The sequence below is a fragment of the Natrix helvetica genome (genome assembly GCF_964273705.1).
Source record: "Natrix helvetica genome assembly, chromosome: 5".
NCBI lineage: Eukaryota > Metazoa > Chordata > Lepidosauria > Squamata > Natricidae > Natrix > Natrix helvetica.
Genome location: NC_138551.1, coordinates 75,490,445 through 75,508,512, shown reverse-complemented (window position 1 = coordinate 75,508,512; position 18,068 = coordinate 75,490,445). Strand labels below are relative to the sequence as shown.

The 18,068-nt window shown below is 41.2% G+C and overlaps 1 protein-coding gene across 4 annotated transcripts in view; it reads right to left on the bottom strand.

Annotated features, from left to right (window-relative positions):
• Nucleotides 1–18,068, bottom strand: part of BLNK (B cell linker) — a 128,700-nt gene that overhangs the window by 50,075 nt on the left and 60,557 nt on the right. Inside the window, exon 1 of one of the 4 annotated variants that reach the window (XM_081954001.1) lies at nucleotides 16,276–16,682. The exons of 1 other annotated variant lie outside the window; for it this stretch is intronic. In XM_081954001.1, coding sequence (XP_081810127.1) covers nucleotides 16,276–16,577 — 302 coding nt within the window. In that variant the 5' untranslated portion in view covers nucleotides 16,578–16,682. Of the gene's footprint in view, nucleotides 1–16,275; nucleotides 16,683–18,068 lie in introns of those variants that run through there. 2 more of the 4 variants (XM_081954000.1, XM_081954002.1) reach the window with 2 other exon arrangements.

Here is an 18,068-nt window from a genome sequence, read left to right as displayed (position 1 = left end):
GTGCCAGGAGTTTAAAAAAAATGAATCAAAGACATACACAAAATATATTTCGGTCCTTAGGTCATTATAGCTGATTTTATGTTCAACATAAGCAATTTTGCAATTCTCAAATAATATAAATTTGTAAAACCCGTGATGGCCAGGTGGTTATGACTGCCACTTTGATAATATCACCCATCAGTTTAAAGGGATCAGAGCACGGAATTCAATACCCTTTTCCACAGAAACAGTGGAACTAGTTTTTCAAGTTGACATAACTTCACCACAAAATACTTTGAATAGTTGTGTGAAGGGATGTTAGTGACTGATCACTGACAAACGTACATTATCATGGTCAGAAAATGTTATAGAGCATTATATCAGATTTCCCCAAATGATCACACGTTGGAACTGCAATCTCACAATATACACTTCCTAGATTTTCTTAGGAAACAAACCCAGAATATCTAAAAAAGAAATCAATAGAAAATTGCTGCCTATAGGCATTTGAGGTATTGATGATATTTACCTACAATCCTTTTTAGCTGAAGGGAAGAATTCTGGTTTTGGATTATTTTTTACAAATCTAAAAATGTTGGGTAGTCTGAATAGAAATTTATAGAAAGCTCACTGCTGATTCCAGGAAATCTCTACATTTCATGAGTTGTATCCTTCCCTACATGCGAAGATGTTGACACATACTTTGTACATCTAAAGAGGGTTTTTCTTCATAAAGCAAGTGCTTCCATGAATCTTCAGTTTCTTTGGAGTGCTACCTTTCAATATTAATCTCATGGACTAATTTCACACATCACAGTAAGCCATTAATCATTGTTTACAAACCATAATTGCAGGCTTTGAACTGTGCTAAGTTATAACAAAAGAAATCACATACTTGTAATCCTGCTGTGATTTGGTTTGATCCCACCCAATTCCCAAGAAGGTATGTCCATGATGGGGGATAACATTTCCAAAGAGGCAGATCAGGGGTGGGTTGTGGCCACCATGACTACCGGTTTGGTAATAAAAACTTTTGTGTGCGCTCTGCACGTGCATATTTTCATTTAGAAACAATTTGTGCATGTGCACAACAAATAAAAAACAAATAAAAATTACATTTTTAAAATGAAGATTGTTCTGCGCATGTGCAGAACAGAAAATCAAGATGGCGCCGCCGATCATAGAGTTGGTACGGTCACATGTCCGCGGGCGTTACTACCTATTTGGCTGAACCAGACTGAATAGGTAGGAACCCATCTGTGAGGCAGATGTGTCTAGATAATCCAAGGTCCATTCCTTTTATGAGTGTGCAATACACCAGAGTCATGTTAAAAAGGATCAGATTTTAGATTGTCAGGACAAGGTTTTGAGGTGGTTGATCCACTTTTGTGTTCAACTTTTTCTTTGTACTAAGATTCCTAACTATCTCAAACAGGGGTCTCCAAACTTGGCAACTTTAAGACTTGAGGACTTCAAATCCCAGCTATGCTGGCTGAGGAATTCTGGCAGTTGAAATCCACAAGCCTTAAAGTTGCTAGTTTGGAGACCCCTGGTTTAAAATTATCTAAAACCTATCTAAAGGAACCATAACTGTCTAAAATTAAATTGGCAAGAGTATAAAATAATGAACAATGGAAACAATTATGATAACATGTATGTTTGCGTGAAATATTAATTGACGGCAAAATTAGCCATGACTTATTAAATCCAATTATCTGAGATTGTGTGATACAATGAATATAAATTAAATATATTCCCACAATAGAGCAGGTAAAATGAGTTGGCCTTGGTGTGTCTCAGAGTGGTTTATAAACCCAGCCATTATAAAACAAATGTATCAGAAAAAGGAGAAAAACAATGAAGAAAAGAAGACAGAAGAAATATTTTTTTCTGGATTTTCTGTTTAATAGAAAATTTTGATCAACTATGTGTCATTAAGTCGATGTCCACTCTGAGTGATCACATTTTCTCCCCAGAAGTAATTGCATATACTTTGTATTATTGTTGAGGCAAATTAAAACATTTTCCTAATTATAAGTGTTTAAAAACCGAACGTTCCAATTACTTTAAATAAACCTCTTAATCATGCATTTTTCGAAGAGAAAGAAGTCTTGTCAAAAAGGTATAACAGAAAAACTTTAAAAATTAATTCTGCCAGCTTTAACCTCTAATTGAAAACTGACATTTCAAGTGATTAATTGCTTAGCTTAATTGACAAAGTTGACAGAGCTGTCAATCTGTATTTTTAGTGATACACTTTCTTTGATCGGCTAAATTAGTAGAAAAAGGCATTTAAATAATTTTTTAAAAGCAATAGACTTCTGTACAATTATTCAAGAGGGAAAAGGACCAAGTAGTAGTGGAATTCTGTAGAATTTCTTTTGCTTATTGAGTGCGTGAAGGCCTACCACTCCTAAATAATCAACCATTGACTTGCACGTTGTTCTAAATAGAACAACGTATTGAATATTGGAGAATATTCAATATGTTGACTATGTTATTTCAAAAATCTATAAAATGTGTAGATTGTGTCAAATTATGACATTATAGACAATTAGAGTCAAATTATACAACATCAAAAAGACAGCTCTAGCAATAGCTCTTAGACTTACATACTGCTTCATATTACAGCCTTCTCTAAGCAGTTTACAGAGTCAGCATATTGCCCCAACAATCCAGGTCCTCCTTTCACCGACCTCAGAAGGATGGAAGGCTGAGCCAACCTTGAGCTGGTCAGAATCAAACTTCTGACAGTGAGCAGTGACTTAGCTTGCAATACTGATGTGAAAAATAGGTTTGAACTGTCAGACACTATTGAGAAAGTGCCCAAGTTACTATTGCAAGAAATTCAATTAACTATGATTGAAACAGTAGTTGAACATAGACCATTCAAGAAGCCAAAGAAAAAGCAGAAGTGGCTCTTAGATGAAACCATAAGAATAGCCAAGTGAAGAAAAGCAGTCAGAGCAGATAGCAAATGAGAGGAAGCAAGGAGACTGAATGTAGATTTCCAAACAGCAGCAAGGAAAGACATCAACATTTACTGAGAGCAGCATTTCAAGCAGCTAGAAGAGGACTGCATGAAGGGCCACACCAAGAATGCATCTGCACAGTTCAAAGTATTTAGAACACTATTTACTGGTCATAAAAGCATAACCAAAACAAGGGACAGAACTGTCTGACCAACAAGGTGTCACTAATGGATAACATGAGTATACAGAAGAACTGTAAGGCAGCAAACAAAGAGGCCCAACCACCCAAGGATAATGAGCAAAGGGAAGCCATTCTTCAGGAAGAGGTCTTGTGAGCAATGAGCCAACTATCAAACAAGACCCCAAGTGCTGAATCCCTGTAGAATTGGTGAGGCCTGTACCACCCATTACCAATCACAATCTTTTTGGGCCAGAAAATTTGGGAAACAAACACATGTCACAGGATTGGAAACAGCCAGTATTCATTCCATTCCCCCCCCCCAAAAAAAAACAACTGTAAGGATTATTCCAATTATTGCACAATTGCCCTCATCCCTCATGCTAGCAAGATTCTCCTTTAGACCATACAGCAAGGTCTGGCGTGAGTACCTAAAGGGAGTTATAAGATGTTCGAGCTGACGTCAGAATGGGTTGTGGCACTTATGACCATATTGCAAATCTATGCTGGATCATGAAAAAAATCTCAAGAACATGAAAAGAACATCTCATGCGCTTTATTGACTATAAGAAATTTGATTGTGTTGATCATGACGAGCCGTGGAGAGCCCCAGAAGACCTGTGGGTGCCAACACATCTAGCCAAGTTGGTGCAGTCACTGCACACGAATCAGCAAGCCACTGTATGAATAGCATATGGAGACACTGATTAATTCAAGACACAGAAAGGAGGGTTGCAAGTCTGCATTTTTTCACCTTTTTGCATTCAACTTCAGAGGTGGTATTCAGCCAGTTCTGACCAGTTCTAGAGAACCGGTAGCAGAAATTTTGAGTATTTGGCGAACTAGCAAATAGGCTGGCCCTGCCCCCGTTTCCTCCCAGTTGATCTTCTTTTGTTGCCCTGAACAGGAGAACGGAGCTGGAAAAAGGGTTACTGGGGTGGAGAGGGAATGGGGATTTTGCAGTAACCTTCCCCCAGGAGTGGGAAGAGAATAGGGATTTTGCAGTATCCTTTCTCTGCCACGCCCACAAAGCAACGCCATGCCCATAAGCCACACCCACAGAACCGGTAGTAAATTTTTTTGAATCCCACCACTGTTCAGCTTTTATACAGAAGTGATCATGAAGAAGCTGAAATTTGAAGAATTAAAAAAAATGGGAGTAAAGCTCAGAAGAAGGAACAGCAATAATCTTTTATTTTATTTTAGCAGCTGAGTTTTAACAAACTTTTGTAAGAATGGGAACTACTTTTGATTTGAGGAGAGTTTGTTCCAGAGAATGTATTTATTATTAAATGTATACGCTGCCCATTTCACCATCCAAATCTCTGCTTCTTACTTTCTCTTAGTGTACATGGGACCTTCAGCAAGCATTCTTGGGTGGGGGTGGGGCAGAGTCTATCTGGGAAAGGTGTTTTTTTGGATATCTAGGCCTTGACCCATAATGTCATTCATTGATGATAGCCAATATCTCAAACTGCTCTCAGAAACACATTGGTGGTCAATACAGATTGCATAATAGTGGTGTTACATGACCGTAATAAGACTATCCCATAAACACTTGGTTGCTTGCATTTTGTAACCCACTGAAGATTCTGAAAAGGCATCTATAATTTTATTACAATTAAATTATTGTAACACAGACAAGAGAAAAGAAGGACAGGCATGACCTTCGGAAACTCCTGTCCCACATAAGGTCTCTACTGATCTGCCAGCAGAAGCCAATACCCTTCCTGGCCACAGCTTCCACTATTCTACCTAGGAGGACATTTAAGTTGTAAGCTTGCTCTCCCGTGGAGATACATCGCGGTCCAGAATCATTCCAGAATCAATAGGTTTTTGAATTAATTGCCATTACATCTTCCTTGAGTTTGGATCTGTTCTTCCCAGTTAAGATTCTGATAGTTCCAACATCCTCAGTTCAGCCTGGAGTCGAAATGCACAGTTGAATATAATCACACCAAATCAGCAGATGACCTTACCCTGTAACTTCATGTATAGTAAAAAGTTTGCGATTTTAAAAAAAAAAGTAATTTATCAGTTAAAAAGTAATTGATGAACTAATTATAAATTTAGTAATCCTATATAAAGATGGGATATTTAATGAGGTAAAAAAAATGAAAAGAGGCGGAAGCATAGATGCTTTTGCAGTTCCTTGCACATTGTCAAAGTCTGTTCTGGTGGATTGGGCCTGTTCCTAATCAAATATCTGGGAAGCACTTATGGGATGGGATAAAAGAGAAGAAAACTCCATTGCCTGAAACCTTGTCTCTGCAATCAGGAGCTTCACCCCGTTATATATGTGATTCAGAGAATTTTTTTTTCTCACGAATTGTGCAATTCTTAACATAATTAACAAAAACTTTCGTGATTCTGCTGTAATCAATTCTCCACTGTTATTTTATATATTGTGTACATAACAAGAAGTTGTTGTCACTAGCACTGGTGTATGTATTTTATGTAGGAACCCATTAGTGGTGGGATTCATTTTTTTTTACTACTGGTTCTGTGGGTGTGGCTTTGTGGGCGTGGTGTGGCTTTGTGGGCATGGCTTTGTGGGCATGGCAGGGGAAGGTTACTGCGAAATCCCCATTCCCTCCTGCCCTGCTAACCTGCTTTCCAGCTCAGTTCTCCTGTTCAGGGCAACAGAAGAAGATCAACTGGGAGGCAGTGGGGGCAAGGCCAGTCTATTTGTCGGTTCTCCGAACTACTCAAAATTTCCGCTACCGGTTCTCTAGAACCTGTCATAACTGGCTCTAGAACCCATGATCTAAGGTTTTTTTTTTCCTTCAGAAAAAATGAACAATATAAAGTCTAATAAAAGTTGATATAAAATTTTTAAGAATAGTGGACGGGATACCTTCCCTTCCCTTTCTCTCTATATTTTCTGAGAAACGAAAAAGGACATTTGGGGAAAAGTGTTCATCTGTTTTAAATGTCCTTCTTCTTTAAAGACTTAATAAACAATCTATCTGATTTTCATAAACCGTACAATTCGTGCATACCATTTGCTATTTAATTAGATATAAAACAAGAATTATAGTCAGATGTAACATGAGATGTGGAACAGAAAGCAGCCTCTGAGTACAGGTGGTAGGAAATGTTCCTCAAATCTTTTAAAGATACGATATAGACAATTGGAGATGCTCTGCTGTGGCAGTCCGCGCGAAAAGGAGAAGCAGTATTTCTGTGCGCCATCTGCAGATTTGTTCATCTGAGCTGACCTTGTGGGAGAAGTAACATCTGTTTTTCAATCTCTACATTTGAAATTACAACCTTCTGAATTTGATGCTTTCAACAAGTTTCTTAGAACTGAGATGACCTTGACACACTGTTTTAGATTTCAAGTCAAGAGAAGGCCCAGGTATTCTTCCTCTGATTAAACTAGATCAATTTCAATCAATAATTCTGATGATGTGAATGGTTGTTTTGGGACAATATTTGTCCAACATGGCTTATGCCCACCTGCCAGGAAGCTCTGGAACAGGTTACTAAGAATTATCACTGTCTTTTTCACATGGGAAATTGCCTCCTTGTTTAATGGAGGCACTTATTTTAAGAAGTCCTCCTTTGCTTCTCAAGGGAAGGTCCGCTTCCCAATTCCAGGCCAGCTTCTAACTGTCCATGACAGGGGTGGGTTCTGACTGCCGCTACTGCCAGTTTACGCATGCATGCACAGTACTAAACAAAATGCTTCTGAGCATGCGCAGAAGCCAAAAACAAAATGGCAGCACCTATGGCACCGCCGAGAGAACGGGTTCGGGGGCGTGGCAGGCCAAGTTACTACCTATTTGGCCAAACAGGTCTGAACGGTAGGAACCCATCTCTGGTCCATGGTTGGGCAAAGTAATTGAGAAAGAGATAGCTTCTCACCTGCAGACAGTCCTAAATGAAATGGATTCTAGATATATTTCAGACAGGTATTTGAGTAAGTTATGAGATTTGAGACTGACCTGGTCAACCTAATGGATAACTTCATTTAGAAGAAGAGCAGAAGGTAAATTCTGATTCTCCTAGATCGCTTAGCAAATTTTGATACTATTGTCCATGTTTTTCTTTTGGATTGGGCAGTTCTGGGAATTGGGGGGGGGTCTTTTCTGCAATGGTTCTTGAGGTCCCTCAAGATTTCATTTTGTCCCTGATACGTCTAGACATAAACTGAAACTATTGAAAAAAAATCAGGAGCTGTAGAGTGAACTGTTATTAATATAATAGCTACATTCAAATCCACTTCTCTGTGTCAACATCATCAGGCAATGTGGTCTAAATGTCTACCCAAAGGTAATTATGTGGTGGAAATCAGTTGAAATTGAATCCAAATAAAATGGAGATAGTCCATTTATGTGTGTGGGATCATAATTCTAGGATGGTGCTAAATCTGATTGCTTTGGATCAGGGGTGCCAAACTCAAGGTCCGCAGGCTGAATCTGGCCCGCAAGGTGGTTGGATCCAGCCCATGGGGCCATCCTGGAAAATGTAAGGGGCCAGCCCAGGTCGCTTCAGCCCAGTCTACCTATGTCACTTCGGCCTGGTCTCCCCAATGCGAAGAGGAAACATTGGGCCAGGGTGGCTTCGGCTCAGTCTACCCAAGAGGAAACATCGGTGATGGTTGCAGGAGACAACAGTTTGTCTTTCTTTCGGAAAGATTTGCTTATCGTGGTTCATGCCTCAGAGACTTCTTGCCAGGAATTAATTTACAGCTTTGCGACTGGAAGCTCTCGGCCTGGCAATTATCCAAGGACTGATAAGGTCTGTTATTGCAATAAACCCTTGGAAGGATTATTGCCTGGACTTTTCTGTGTGTGAATGCTATGAATTCACAATAGCTAAATATAGAGGGGGTTTTCGGGACAAGGAGTCTGTTTCTTGGTTCTGCTAAGGCTGGGTCAGAACACTTCATCTCTTCACTGGGCCTCTCAGCTCAGTGCCCGGCTTGGTGCCATGCCCAGTGAGCAGCATCAAGCTGGCTACGCCCACCCAGTTAGCCACACCTATCTAGTCGGCCACCCCCCACCCCCTCGAAGGTCAACCACAGCCCTGATGGGGCCCTCAATGAAATTGAGTTTGACACCTTTCCTTTAGATGAAATGCTTTAGATGAAATCTCCAAAAACAGAAACAGAACTTTCTTAATATCTTAAAAATGTGTCTACACATCCTTTTAAATCAACTTTGGCTTCTAATGATAAAAAACAAAGGTGTCTTTCCTGATAATCTTCAAGCTGATTCCTCTCCACAGACCTCTGCCCCCCCCCCCCCCCCGCGATGTCATCACAAGGGGTCCATGAAGTTTTGAATAAATGTTATGATTTAAATCTTGAGTTAATTCTTAAGGGGGGTTGTCCCTGGCAGAGCTGGTATTCTTGCTGGTTTGCCCCGGTTCAGATGAACCGGTAGCAGCGGCGGTGGGAGGCTCTGCCCACCTGCCCAGACGTCATCACGGACACTCTGCTCCCATTTCCGAACCGGTAGTCAAGATAAGAGGATTTCATGCCTGGTCCGTGGCCATAGTCTGTGGCCACAAAATATATTTAAAGAGGGTCCATGGTGAAAAAAGGTTGAGAACCATTTCTGTAACGCATTTCCTGTACATCTGTCCTTTGGTGCATCATTCATCAAAATGTTGCAATCAAATTGACCTTATTCCACTATTTCAAATCTTTAGATTAACAAAGAGCATAACCTTTATACTGTTACTATTTTTTAAAACTTGAACCTTTGAGCTGGGGATACCCAAGATAAGACTTCCTCTTCCAAAGCAGAGATCATCTTGGGAGGTTTATTTTCGTAGCAGTCATTCATTTGGTTGCAACTTGAAGTCAATATTTCTCTGTGGTTGCATCATATCTGGGGAACTTCCCAATGCAGTACAGGGATGGCCATCTGCACTTGCTTTAAGCCAGCTTTAACATGTATCTGTGATAGCCAAATGGCTTATTTTATTTAAAAAAAAACGTTTGCAAAGTGAGGATTAATTTAAATAGGTTTCAAAACTATTTATATGCCTTGCGTGTTATCATTATTATTAGATTTTTTTTGCAGGACTATGTACTGATAGGTGGTGTTCTGATCCAGCTCCCTAAACATGCCAAACCCTCTGATGTCAACTCAAAAGATTCCTTTATTACAGTGTTTCTCAACCTTGAAGTCCTGTGGACTTCAACTCCCAGAATCCCCCAGCCAGCTGGGGAATTCTGGGAGTTGAAGTCCACAGGACTTAAAGTCACCATGGTTGAGAAACCCTGCTTTATTAGGAATGTCGGCTGCCCCAGCAAAAAGCTTATCTCGCAGGCTAACAAGTCCATCCGGAAGTTGAATAGTTATCTGGCACACCTATTCATCTCCGTTCCCTGCCTTTTATCCCCAGAGTTAAGGTTAGCAGCGGTGGCTCTTCCTTCCCCAGGATCAGTCCACGGCTTTCTACTGCTCTCTCTTTCTCTGCCTTCTGTGCAGCTGCGTGTCAGGCACTGGGCCCAGCTGTTCCTCCTCTTCCTCATCAGTCTCCTCCAGACCTGGGGACTGTTGATTCTCCATCTGGGTACTGATGGACAGCCCAGACTATATCTCTGTCTCTCTCTCTGTGTCAATTCCATGAGTACTCAGGTTGCCTCAGAGGTGGGTTGCTCCTGGTTTGGCTCAGTTCCGAACCGGTAGTGGAATTCAGACCTGGGTCGCACAACCAGCAGTGACCCAGGTCTACCATACCCCTGAACCGGTTTCCTTGCTGCTGCTTTTAGTGACTGCGTGTGTGCAGTTCACTGTAAATTGTTCTGCACATGTGAAAAAGAAATCTAAAATTCATTCTCCACACTGCAGTTAAAAGTATATAGAATGTACTGTATATAATGTATATAATGTATAATGTATATAATGTGTTAATTATAAAAAAAAAAAACTGTAGTCAAATACCATTGACAGGAGTAACATTCTGCTGTTTTTACCTTCATGTTTGTAAAGAAGTCTACTAATAGTACAGATAGTTCTTGACTTATGACCGGTCACTTAGTGACTGTTCGAAGTTCTGATAGACCTATCTGGACAATACTTAACACCCAGTAGTGGGTTTCAAATCCCGTTCTAACCGGTACAGTTGGAATCAGTGACGTGCGGTGAGGTTTATGACTGGTGAGGCACTGACACAGTGCTGGGTTTCAAATATTTTTAGACTTGTGGACTTCAACTCCCAGAATTCCACAGCCAGGCATGCTCAGTTCCAATTTAAAGCGACAGCATTTGTTTTTCTCCTTTGCTCCTTCTTTCTTTTTCTTTTTCTTCTCCTTCTCCTCCTTCCTTCCTCTCTCCCTTCCTCCCCCTCTCTCAAACACACACACACACACACACACACACACACACACACACAAGTTGGATTGGACTATCTCTCCTACCCCTTCCCTCTCTCACTCACTCTCAAACAAACCCCCCCCCACACAAAAGTTGGATTGGATATCTTTTCCAGTGGCTTGAAAGCAGCTCCTCTGCCATTCCCCCCCCCCCATTCCCCTGCTGCCTTCCTCAAACACCTCCACCATTGCAAATGCAGCCTGCTGTCTGGGTGGGAAATGCCTGGAACACAATAAAGCCCACCCACCACCTCCTGCTGGCAGGCTGGGGTGAGAGGAGAGGCAGAGAAGCCGGAGGGGAGCCGAGCCGAGCCTTCCAAAAGAAAGAGGCTGGGGGAAAGTGTGTGTACTACAGCATGGCTCTTTGCCTGGCTTCCTGCCTCCTCCTGTGGTCTCCTCAGTGCTCGCTTGTGCTCTCCCTCCCCAAGTGTAGTTTGATTGCAGGTGGAGCCACGTTGCCTTTTCAAACTTGTAATCAGTGAAGCTGGGCTAGATTTTTATATAGTTTTATCCAGCTGTGTGTGTGTGAGAGAGAAATGAATGGGGGCCTGGGGAGGAGGGGAGGGAGAGCACCAGTGAGGTTAAGCAGAGTCATCCACGGTGAGGCAGCAACTAGCTCAGCTTTTTCCTTTTTTTTTTCATGATGAGAGTGGTGAGGCTGTGCCTCACTTGCCTCACCTGACTGCACGTCACTGGTTGGAATGGAGCCGGTGGCGTCCTCATGGATGTGTGCAGCGTGCGAATGCATTCAAGCAGGAGTGATAATCTTACCCACACATACATCTATGTTACATGCACTTATAACCGTATGGATTTTAGTTTGCTGGGGACAGAAATGTTTTGTATCTATTAATTCTCTGTCCCCGCTCTTCAGTTTAAATGTTTATCAAGAAAATCTGTGAATTTAATGCTAAGTAACTCAGTCCCTTTCTTGGATGGGTGCAAACCATCTCTTTTGTACAGTTTTTCATTGGACCAGTTTCTTTTGTATATTCAGGGAAAGATCTTTTCCCATATCATTCTTATAGCCTGTCATTTTAAAATTTACATTTAGATCAGTCTCAATCTTGTTCTTTAAATCTTGTTCCTCTTCTATAAGATCCATAATATGGATTCTAAAAGTGTCATTAGCACTAACAGAAAGGTTTTATTTAGCAATGAAACTAGACAAACTATTGTTTTGTCTATTGCCTGCTGACTGTAGAGAAGGAACATATTTTGTGGTTATATTCCTGCCCAGGGATTAATGTGGGACAAAATGTGCTAATAGTAAAAAATACTGTTACACTTTATATAAAACACTTGTACTCTGCTATGCAGAAAGATTTCCCACCAAAGCAAAAATGAACACGATTAACATTTTTAAAAAGTTATCCTTGAAAACAATGACAACCAGACATTAAGAAAATGGCAGCAATTAAAAATGTGGACAAAAATAGATAAGTAAAATAATGATTTAAAACCCAAAGAAAGGTTTTCTGAGTTCAAATGATGCAAACTGAGCAGGATCTAGGAGACTGCACAACTCAGGAAATGGAATTGGTCTCCCAACCAAGCCACACAATTAACTATGACCTAACCACTTTCTTCAGAGGCAAGCAATCCTTAAGGTTCACAATGTCGTAAACCTTGAAAGAAGGAAATATAGTCATGTCTAGCCTTGAGCACTTCTTGTGAGATTCTGGCCTAACAAGACTTCCGATAAGCCTAGATTTAAATTTTTACCTTTTTCTCTATTGAGATATGGTTACTCAAGAGAACTTGAGAGTTTTCTTCATAGATGACCTGCCATCAAGATCCTCTAAACAGATACATATACATATACATATACATACACACACACACACACACAGACACACACACACACACACACATTTGTGTTACAACCCCTGGTATGCCCAAATATGGGAGGAAGCTCACTACTCCCTCTTTCTGTCCTTCGGCTCATTACAGAAAACCATCCAGGCAGAAAACCATATTTTTATTTTTAATGTTGCCTTTTTATATTTGTGTTGTATTTGTGCTGATAAATAAATAAAAGGAGACTAGTATAGATCCATTTCAAGCTATTTAGCTCTCATCAGCTAGCCATACCCTTACTGGGATTTGAACCTGGGCTGTATTACATATTAGGCAGGAGTCTTAGCCACTAAGCCACAGGCTCTCGTCCTTATCAGCTAAGCCAGGGAAATAGGTATGTATTTCCTACCCTACCCTACTCTACTCTGTTCTACTCCACTCCGGATTCTCTGACAGCGAATTGACACTTTTCTTTAGACATCCAATGGACCTAATGAGAAGCCTAATCATTAATTATATCTAAATACCAGTGTCACCTACAAATATTTCCAGCTGTTTACATCTGTAAATACCTGAACATTAAAACACAAGTTTATCATAAAAAAGTAGTACCAGGAAAGAAGATGCATATTGCAGTTGTTCATCACCCCAAGTGTCCTCCAGAACCATTCAAATTTTACTGACTTCTGGAAGGCCATTACAGACTGTGACAGAAAATAACTACCGTATTTTTCGGAGTATAAGACACACTCTTTTCCCTCAAAAAAGAGGGTTAAAATCTGGGTGCATTTTATGCACTGAATACAGCATTTTTTGCCTCCCGAAACCCCACCCCCTTCACCAAAATGGCCATGCATAGCTTGTAGGAGGCTTTCAGAGAGCTCCTGGGGGCTGGGGAGGGCAGAAATGAGTAAAAAACTGGATGTTGTTTGCTCAATTTTGCCCCCCCCCCCCAGTCCCCAGGAGCACTCTATAAGCCTCCTAAAGGCTATGCATGTCCTTTTTTTTGACAAAAAAACAGGCCCACTTTCGTGAAAAATGGGCTGTTTTTGGAAGGTCTGCAGAGCGCAAAAACTTTTTAAAAAAATTGTCTCTTCAAAATCTTGGTGCGTCTTATACTCCGAAAAATATGGTATCTGTGAATCCATACCCACATACTGGAAGTATACTGCTCGAAATCATTAAGAGATACTATGCATTGCACAGATTGTTTCTATGTAAAGAAGGCAGTCTTCAGTTTATTTAGAAGCCAAGACTTAGAGAGTATTATTATACCTTAAAACTAGCAATTTGAATTGCACTGGAAACCCAGTGCTCATAACACCAGTTGCATATGACTGTGATGACTGAATCACCAACAAATGAGAAGCTGCATTTTGAACCAGTTGCAGTTTCTGAGTAGTCTTCGAGGGAGAGTCCCTTCCAATGAGCACTGTGGCAATCCGAGCACGTGGTGATACAAGCATGAATCATAACTTTTGACTTTTTGCTTAAAAGGTTCCTGAACTTACAGGGTTTTTTAAAGTTTAGAATGGCAGTTTTAAGTTTCAACCATTCAGATTTCAGTTCAGATTTTACGTATCATTATAAACTGCCAAGAAATCTCAGTCAGCGGAATTGTAAGTTTTATGAATAAATGAATAAAATACACCTTTGCTTGTGACTGAGGGGGTAGTACAACTTACTCAGTTTCAATCCGATTTTTTTTGCACGTTTAAAATAAACAGTAATGAGACTAAAATTCAACTTATAATGACCTTGTTTCAGTATTTCGTTTCTAATATTAACCCCTGGTAACACTACCTGGTATGGTAAGCAAAACTACAATCAACTTACAATTTGTCTTATGACAGTCTACAGGAATAATTGGGTGAATTGGTTTCCCATAATCACCTGCAAAAATTGTTAACTCTCTGCACCATATTTATATAATCTTCATCTTTCTGTATGAAGTCTTCTTCACACCTCTCCCAAGCATTTTAATTTTCTTCTATTAGGTCTGATTTAGAAAAGTTATTTTTATTTTTTATTGTTGTAAAATTATAGAATGGTAAGAGTTGGAAGGTGCCACTGCAATGATGTAGTTCGACCATATGAAAAGTTCAGGAAAACCAAATTAAACCTTTTCTAGGCAAACTTTTTCCCTGTTCAGTTGGGCAAGGCTATGGTGGACCTGTGAAGACAAATTGTTGACCAAAGCTCAGAGTGAATTTGAGGATGGGTCTAGCCATCTGCCGAAACCATCTAACAATCACTGTGGGGCTGTTCTTGGCAAACCGTCATTAAACAATTGGTCATAAACTGAGGACTACCTGCAATGAACAAGCTGGAGGCTTATTTTGAAATCCACAGATCAGTATCCCTCCTTTTTCTGCCAACCAGGTGCATGCAAATTTCCTCCGTTCACAGATTCATGAAATGAAAATTTGATGTATTTACTGCATTACTGGAATACATATGTGCATTACTGAGATTTGCAATGTAAAGAATGAAATTATTCCCAGTCCCTTAGCTTTTGCACATTATTCTTTGGTTTCATTCCCACAGTCTATAGCATTTAACTTTTTATGCACAGACATGGAAGCATTTGCAGATTCCCACAATGAAAGAATGGATGACAAAGTTAATGCAACTGGAGGGGATAGAAAATCTAACTCTAGCTTTTTTTCTACATGGAGACCACTTCTGAACTTTTTGCTTGAATCTGAAATGAAATTTTAATTTTGGAATTTGGTAATTAAATATTTATGATGATAGAAACACCGTGAACTATTTAATTTTAGAGCTAAAGGTTAATGCACTTTATATTTGTAACTGTACTGAAAAAACTTGGAAGTTACTTCCTTTCCTTACTTCCTTGCATTTCTATCCCTTTTTTTCTTTTTTAAGTCCTTTATTCTGTGTCTTTATATTTTATGTTTGTAGAAATCTAATAAAGTCTGTATACTTGCACACATCTAACTTTTAGCAATGCATGTCTGAAAGTTGCTACAAACTGGCAAATTCTACAAACTCAAGTCCTACAAGCTGCATTGCACCAATATCAAATAGGGACGAGGGCCATGATGATTCCCAAGGCAGCAGAAGAATATCAAATCAAAACTAGTATCATGCAACACCCAAAGGAGTCCCTAATCTAGTGTATGATATGCAGGACAGTTCAAATTCTGCCCCTAGCAACTTCAAGTAGTGCATGGAATCTGCAGATCTTTTGCCAATCACAACCAGGCTTGATCAACCAATTGTCGGACTCTGTCCCAAAGATTCAAGAGGAAACTGGATTTTCCAGACAGTCCAGTTGCCTCTTGAACAAACACTTTTGGGACAACCATGACCTGGATGACTGAGAACCTCCATAGTTATTTGTCTGACTCTGTGTAGTACAAGCAGCCACCCTGTGTTGTTATGTCACCCAACCCTGTATTACAGAAGAAGGGTTCCTGGATCCAGGGAGAAACCAAGGAGTTGAGGAAGTACAGTTAGCCTAGGTAAACACATATGTGAGGGCCAAAGGTTATGAATACATCCTGGCCACGTTGCCTCACCAAGACAGGTGTACATAAACTGCAATCGGTTCCTTGGATATATAACTAGCGTGACTTTATGGCCAGTGGCTACTCAAGACAAAACACCTTGTATTGAGAAAAGATCCACCAGGTTTAAAGCTCTTAGGAACCCTAAGGGAGCGATCACCCTACCTGCCGCACAGAACCCATTCACCTACAATTTACTATTTATATACCATTTGGAAAAGATTCCTGGCAGATCCCAAAGCCTCCCTTCCCATTCACCGTTCCGGGTTATCTGTGGATTTCTGGGCTGCTTCATGATTGTCTATTCAGTAGTTCATGCCTCCTCCTCCTCCTCCTTTTGCCGTCCAGACTTCTAACTAAGAGACGGAGAAGGCAAAACTTCTGAATCATACTCTCGGCGTAGAGGAGGAAGAGGAAAAAGCCAAGCGGGGTAGCGGCGGCGGCGGGATCGGGACGGAGAGGTGTGGAAAGCCATACCTGAGTTTTTGTCCCGCCGGCACGGTGAGTTTATTGAATTTCTCCATTCTCCCTTCCAAGTGGCCCGCATGAAGTGACAAGCCGGTCAGAAGGACATCCGCCAGCTTCCTAGTTCCTGGAGATCGGGATTCAGGGAGGGGCCCGAAAGAGACCCAAGCGATGAAGGATCCTCTTGAGGGGAATCTCCTCCTCCTCCGTCCGGGAGAAACAACTCCGCGCGTCTTTCGGAGAAGCCAAAAAAACAACAACAAAAAAACCCCTTGCTCGAGAGACGGCCGGATTTCACGTTTCGCCTCCGTCATGTGACCGAGCCAGCTTGATTACTAATAAGGTATTTGTACAAACATGAAGGAAGATCCACACCTATTGGGCGTGTGAACCCACCCCCGTGCTGGGCTGCGATTGATCTCTGCGCCTTTGGCATTTCAAATCGAACGGAGTCATGATTTCGGGGAGGTTCCCGTCTCCTTCCTGGGCTGGTAGGGAAAGGCGACACCTTGATCCTAGAAGAGGAGGTGGGACTTAAACCCTCTTGCCGGGGTTCAGAAGTGCTCCTTTCTCCGGGAAGGCCCCCACATTCAGTTTTTTAAATATATATAGATATATTCCAGAGATTGGCAACAAGCAACTGGGAAATTCCCCCGGGATCTTCCTGCTGAGAGAACGTTGTAACTAAGAAGATGCCAATCTTGCTGGTGGATGAGCCTCAGGTGCTTCCCAGCCTTTCCCAATCTGAGGGCTCCCAAAACCATTGCTTGGATTCCTAGGATTTCCAGCCTGGCTCCAGCCACCTTACTAGGAAGTGTAATCGGAACACTTTGGGAAATCCTTGGATTGGGGAAAGACACTGCTGTATCCTTATATCCTTCCAAAGATGGTCAGTTCTAAGGACTAGTCAAGAACACAAATGAAATCCTATGGATTTTCAGCATTGGGGAAGGATAGATGTGCAAAATGTTTGACAGCATTCCCTTGTTATTATAGCAGTGCTTCTTGAGTTGGCCACTTGGAGATGTGTGGACTTGAACTCCTAGAATTCCCCAGCCAGCAATGCTATGCTATACTTTCTTGACGTGTACACATCTATGGACCCTGCAGCAGAGGGGGTATTTGGCAGGTTCTGACCAGTTCTGGAGAACCGGTAGCGGAAATTTTAGGTAGTTTGGAAAACCGGTAAATACCACCTCTGACTGGCCCCGCCCCCATCTATTCTCTGCCACCTCCCAGCTGATCAGGAGGAAATGGGGATTTTGTAGTATCCTTCCCCTGCCATGCCCACCAAGCCACACCCACCAGGCCGTGCCACACCCACCAAGGCACACCCACAGAATCAGTTTAAAAATTTTTGAATCCCACCACTGCCCTGCAGAGGCTATGGAGATACATGTCACTCAGTTGGAGAGAAACCATTTGCCTAGAACAGTGGTTCTCAACCTTCCCAATGCTGTGACCCTTTAATACAGTTCCTCATGTTGTGGTGACCCCCAACCATAAAATTGGTGTCTCGGTTCCTAAGACCATCGAAAATATGTGTTTTCTGATGGTTTTAGGTGACCCATGTGAAAGGGTCATTCGACCCCCAAAGGGGTCCCGACCGGCAGGTTGAGAACCACTGGCCTAGAAGGAGTCCTGCAGGTTTTGGCAGGTAACTAAACTGATTCTCAGAACTCAAGCCTGGGCTTTGCTCAATATTTTGTCTGCACAGGTGTATTGTAGCCTTGTGCAAGTGAATAGGGAGCAAGTTTGCCTATAAAAATTTTAATTGCTTAATTTAATTGGTTTTCCTGCATTTT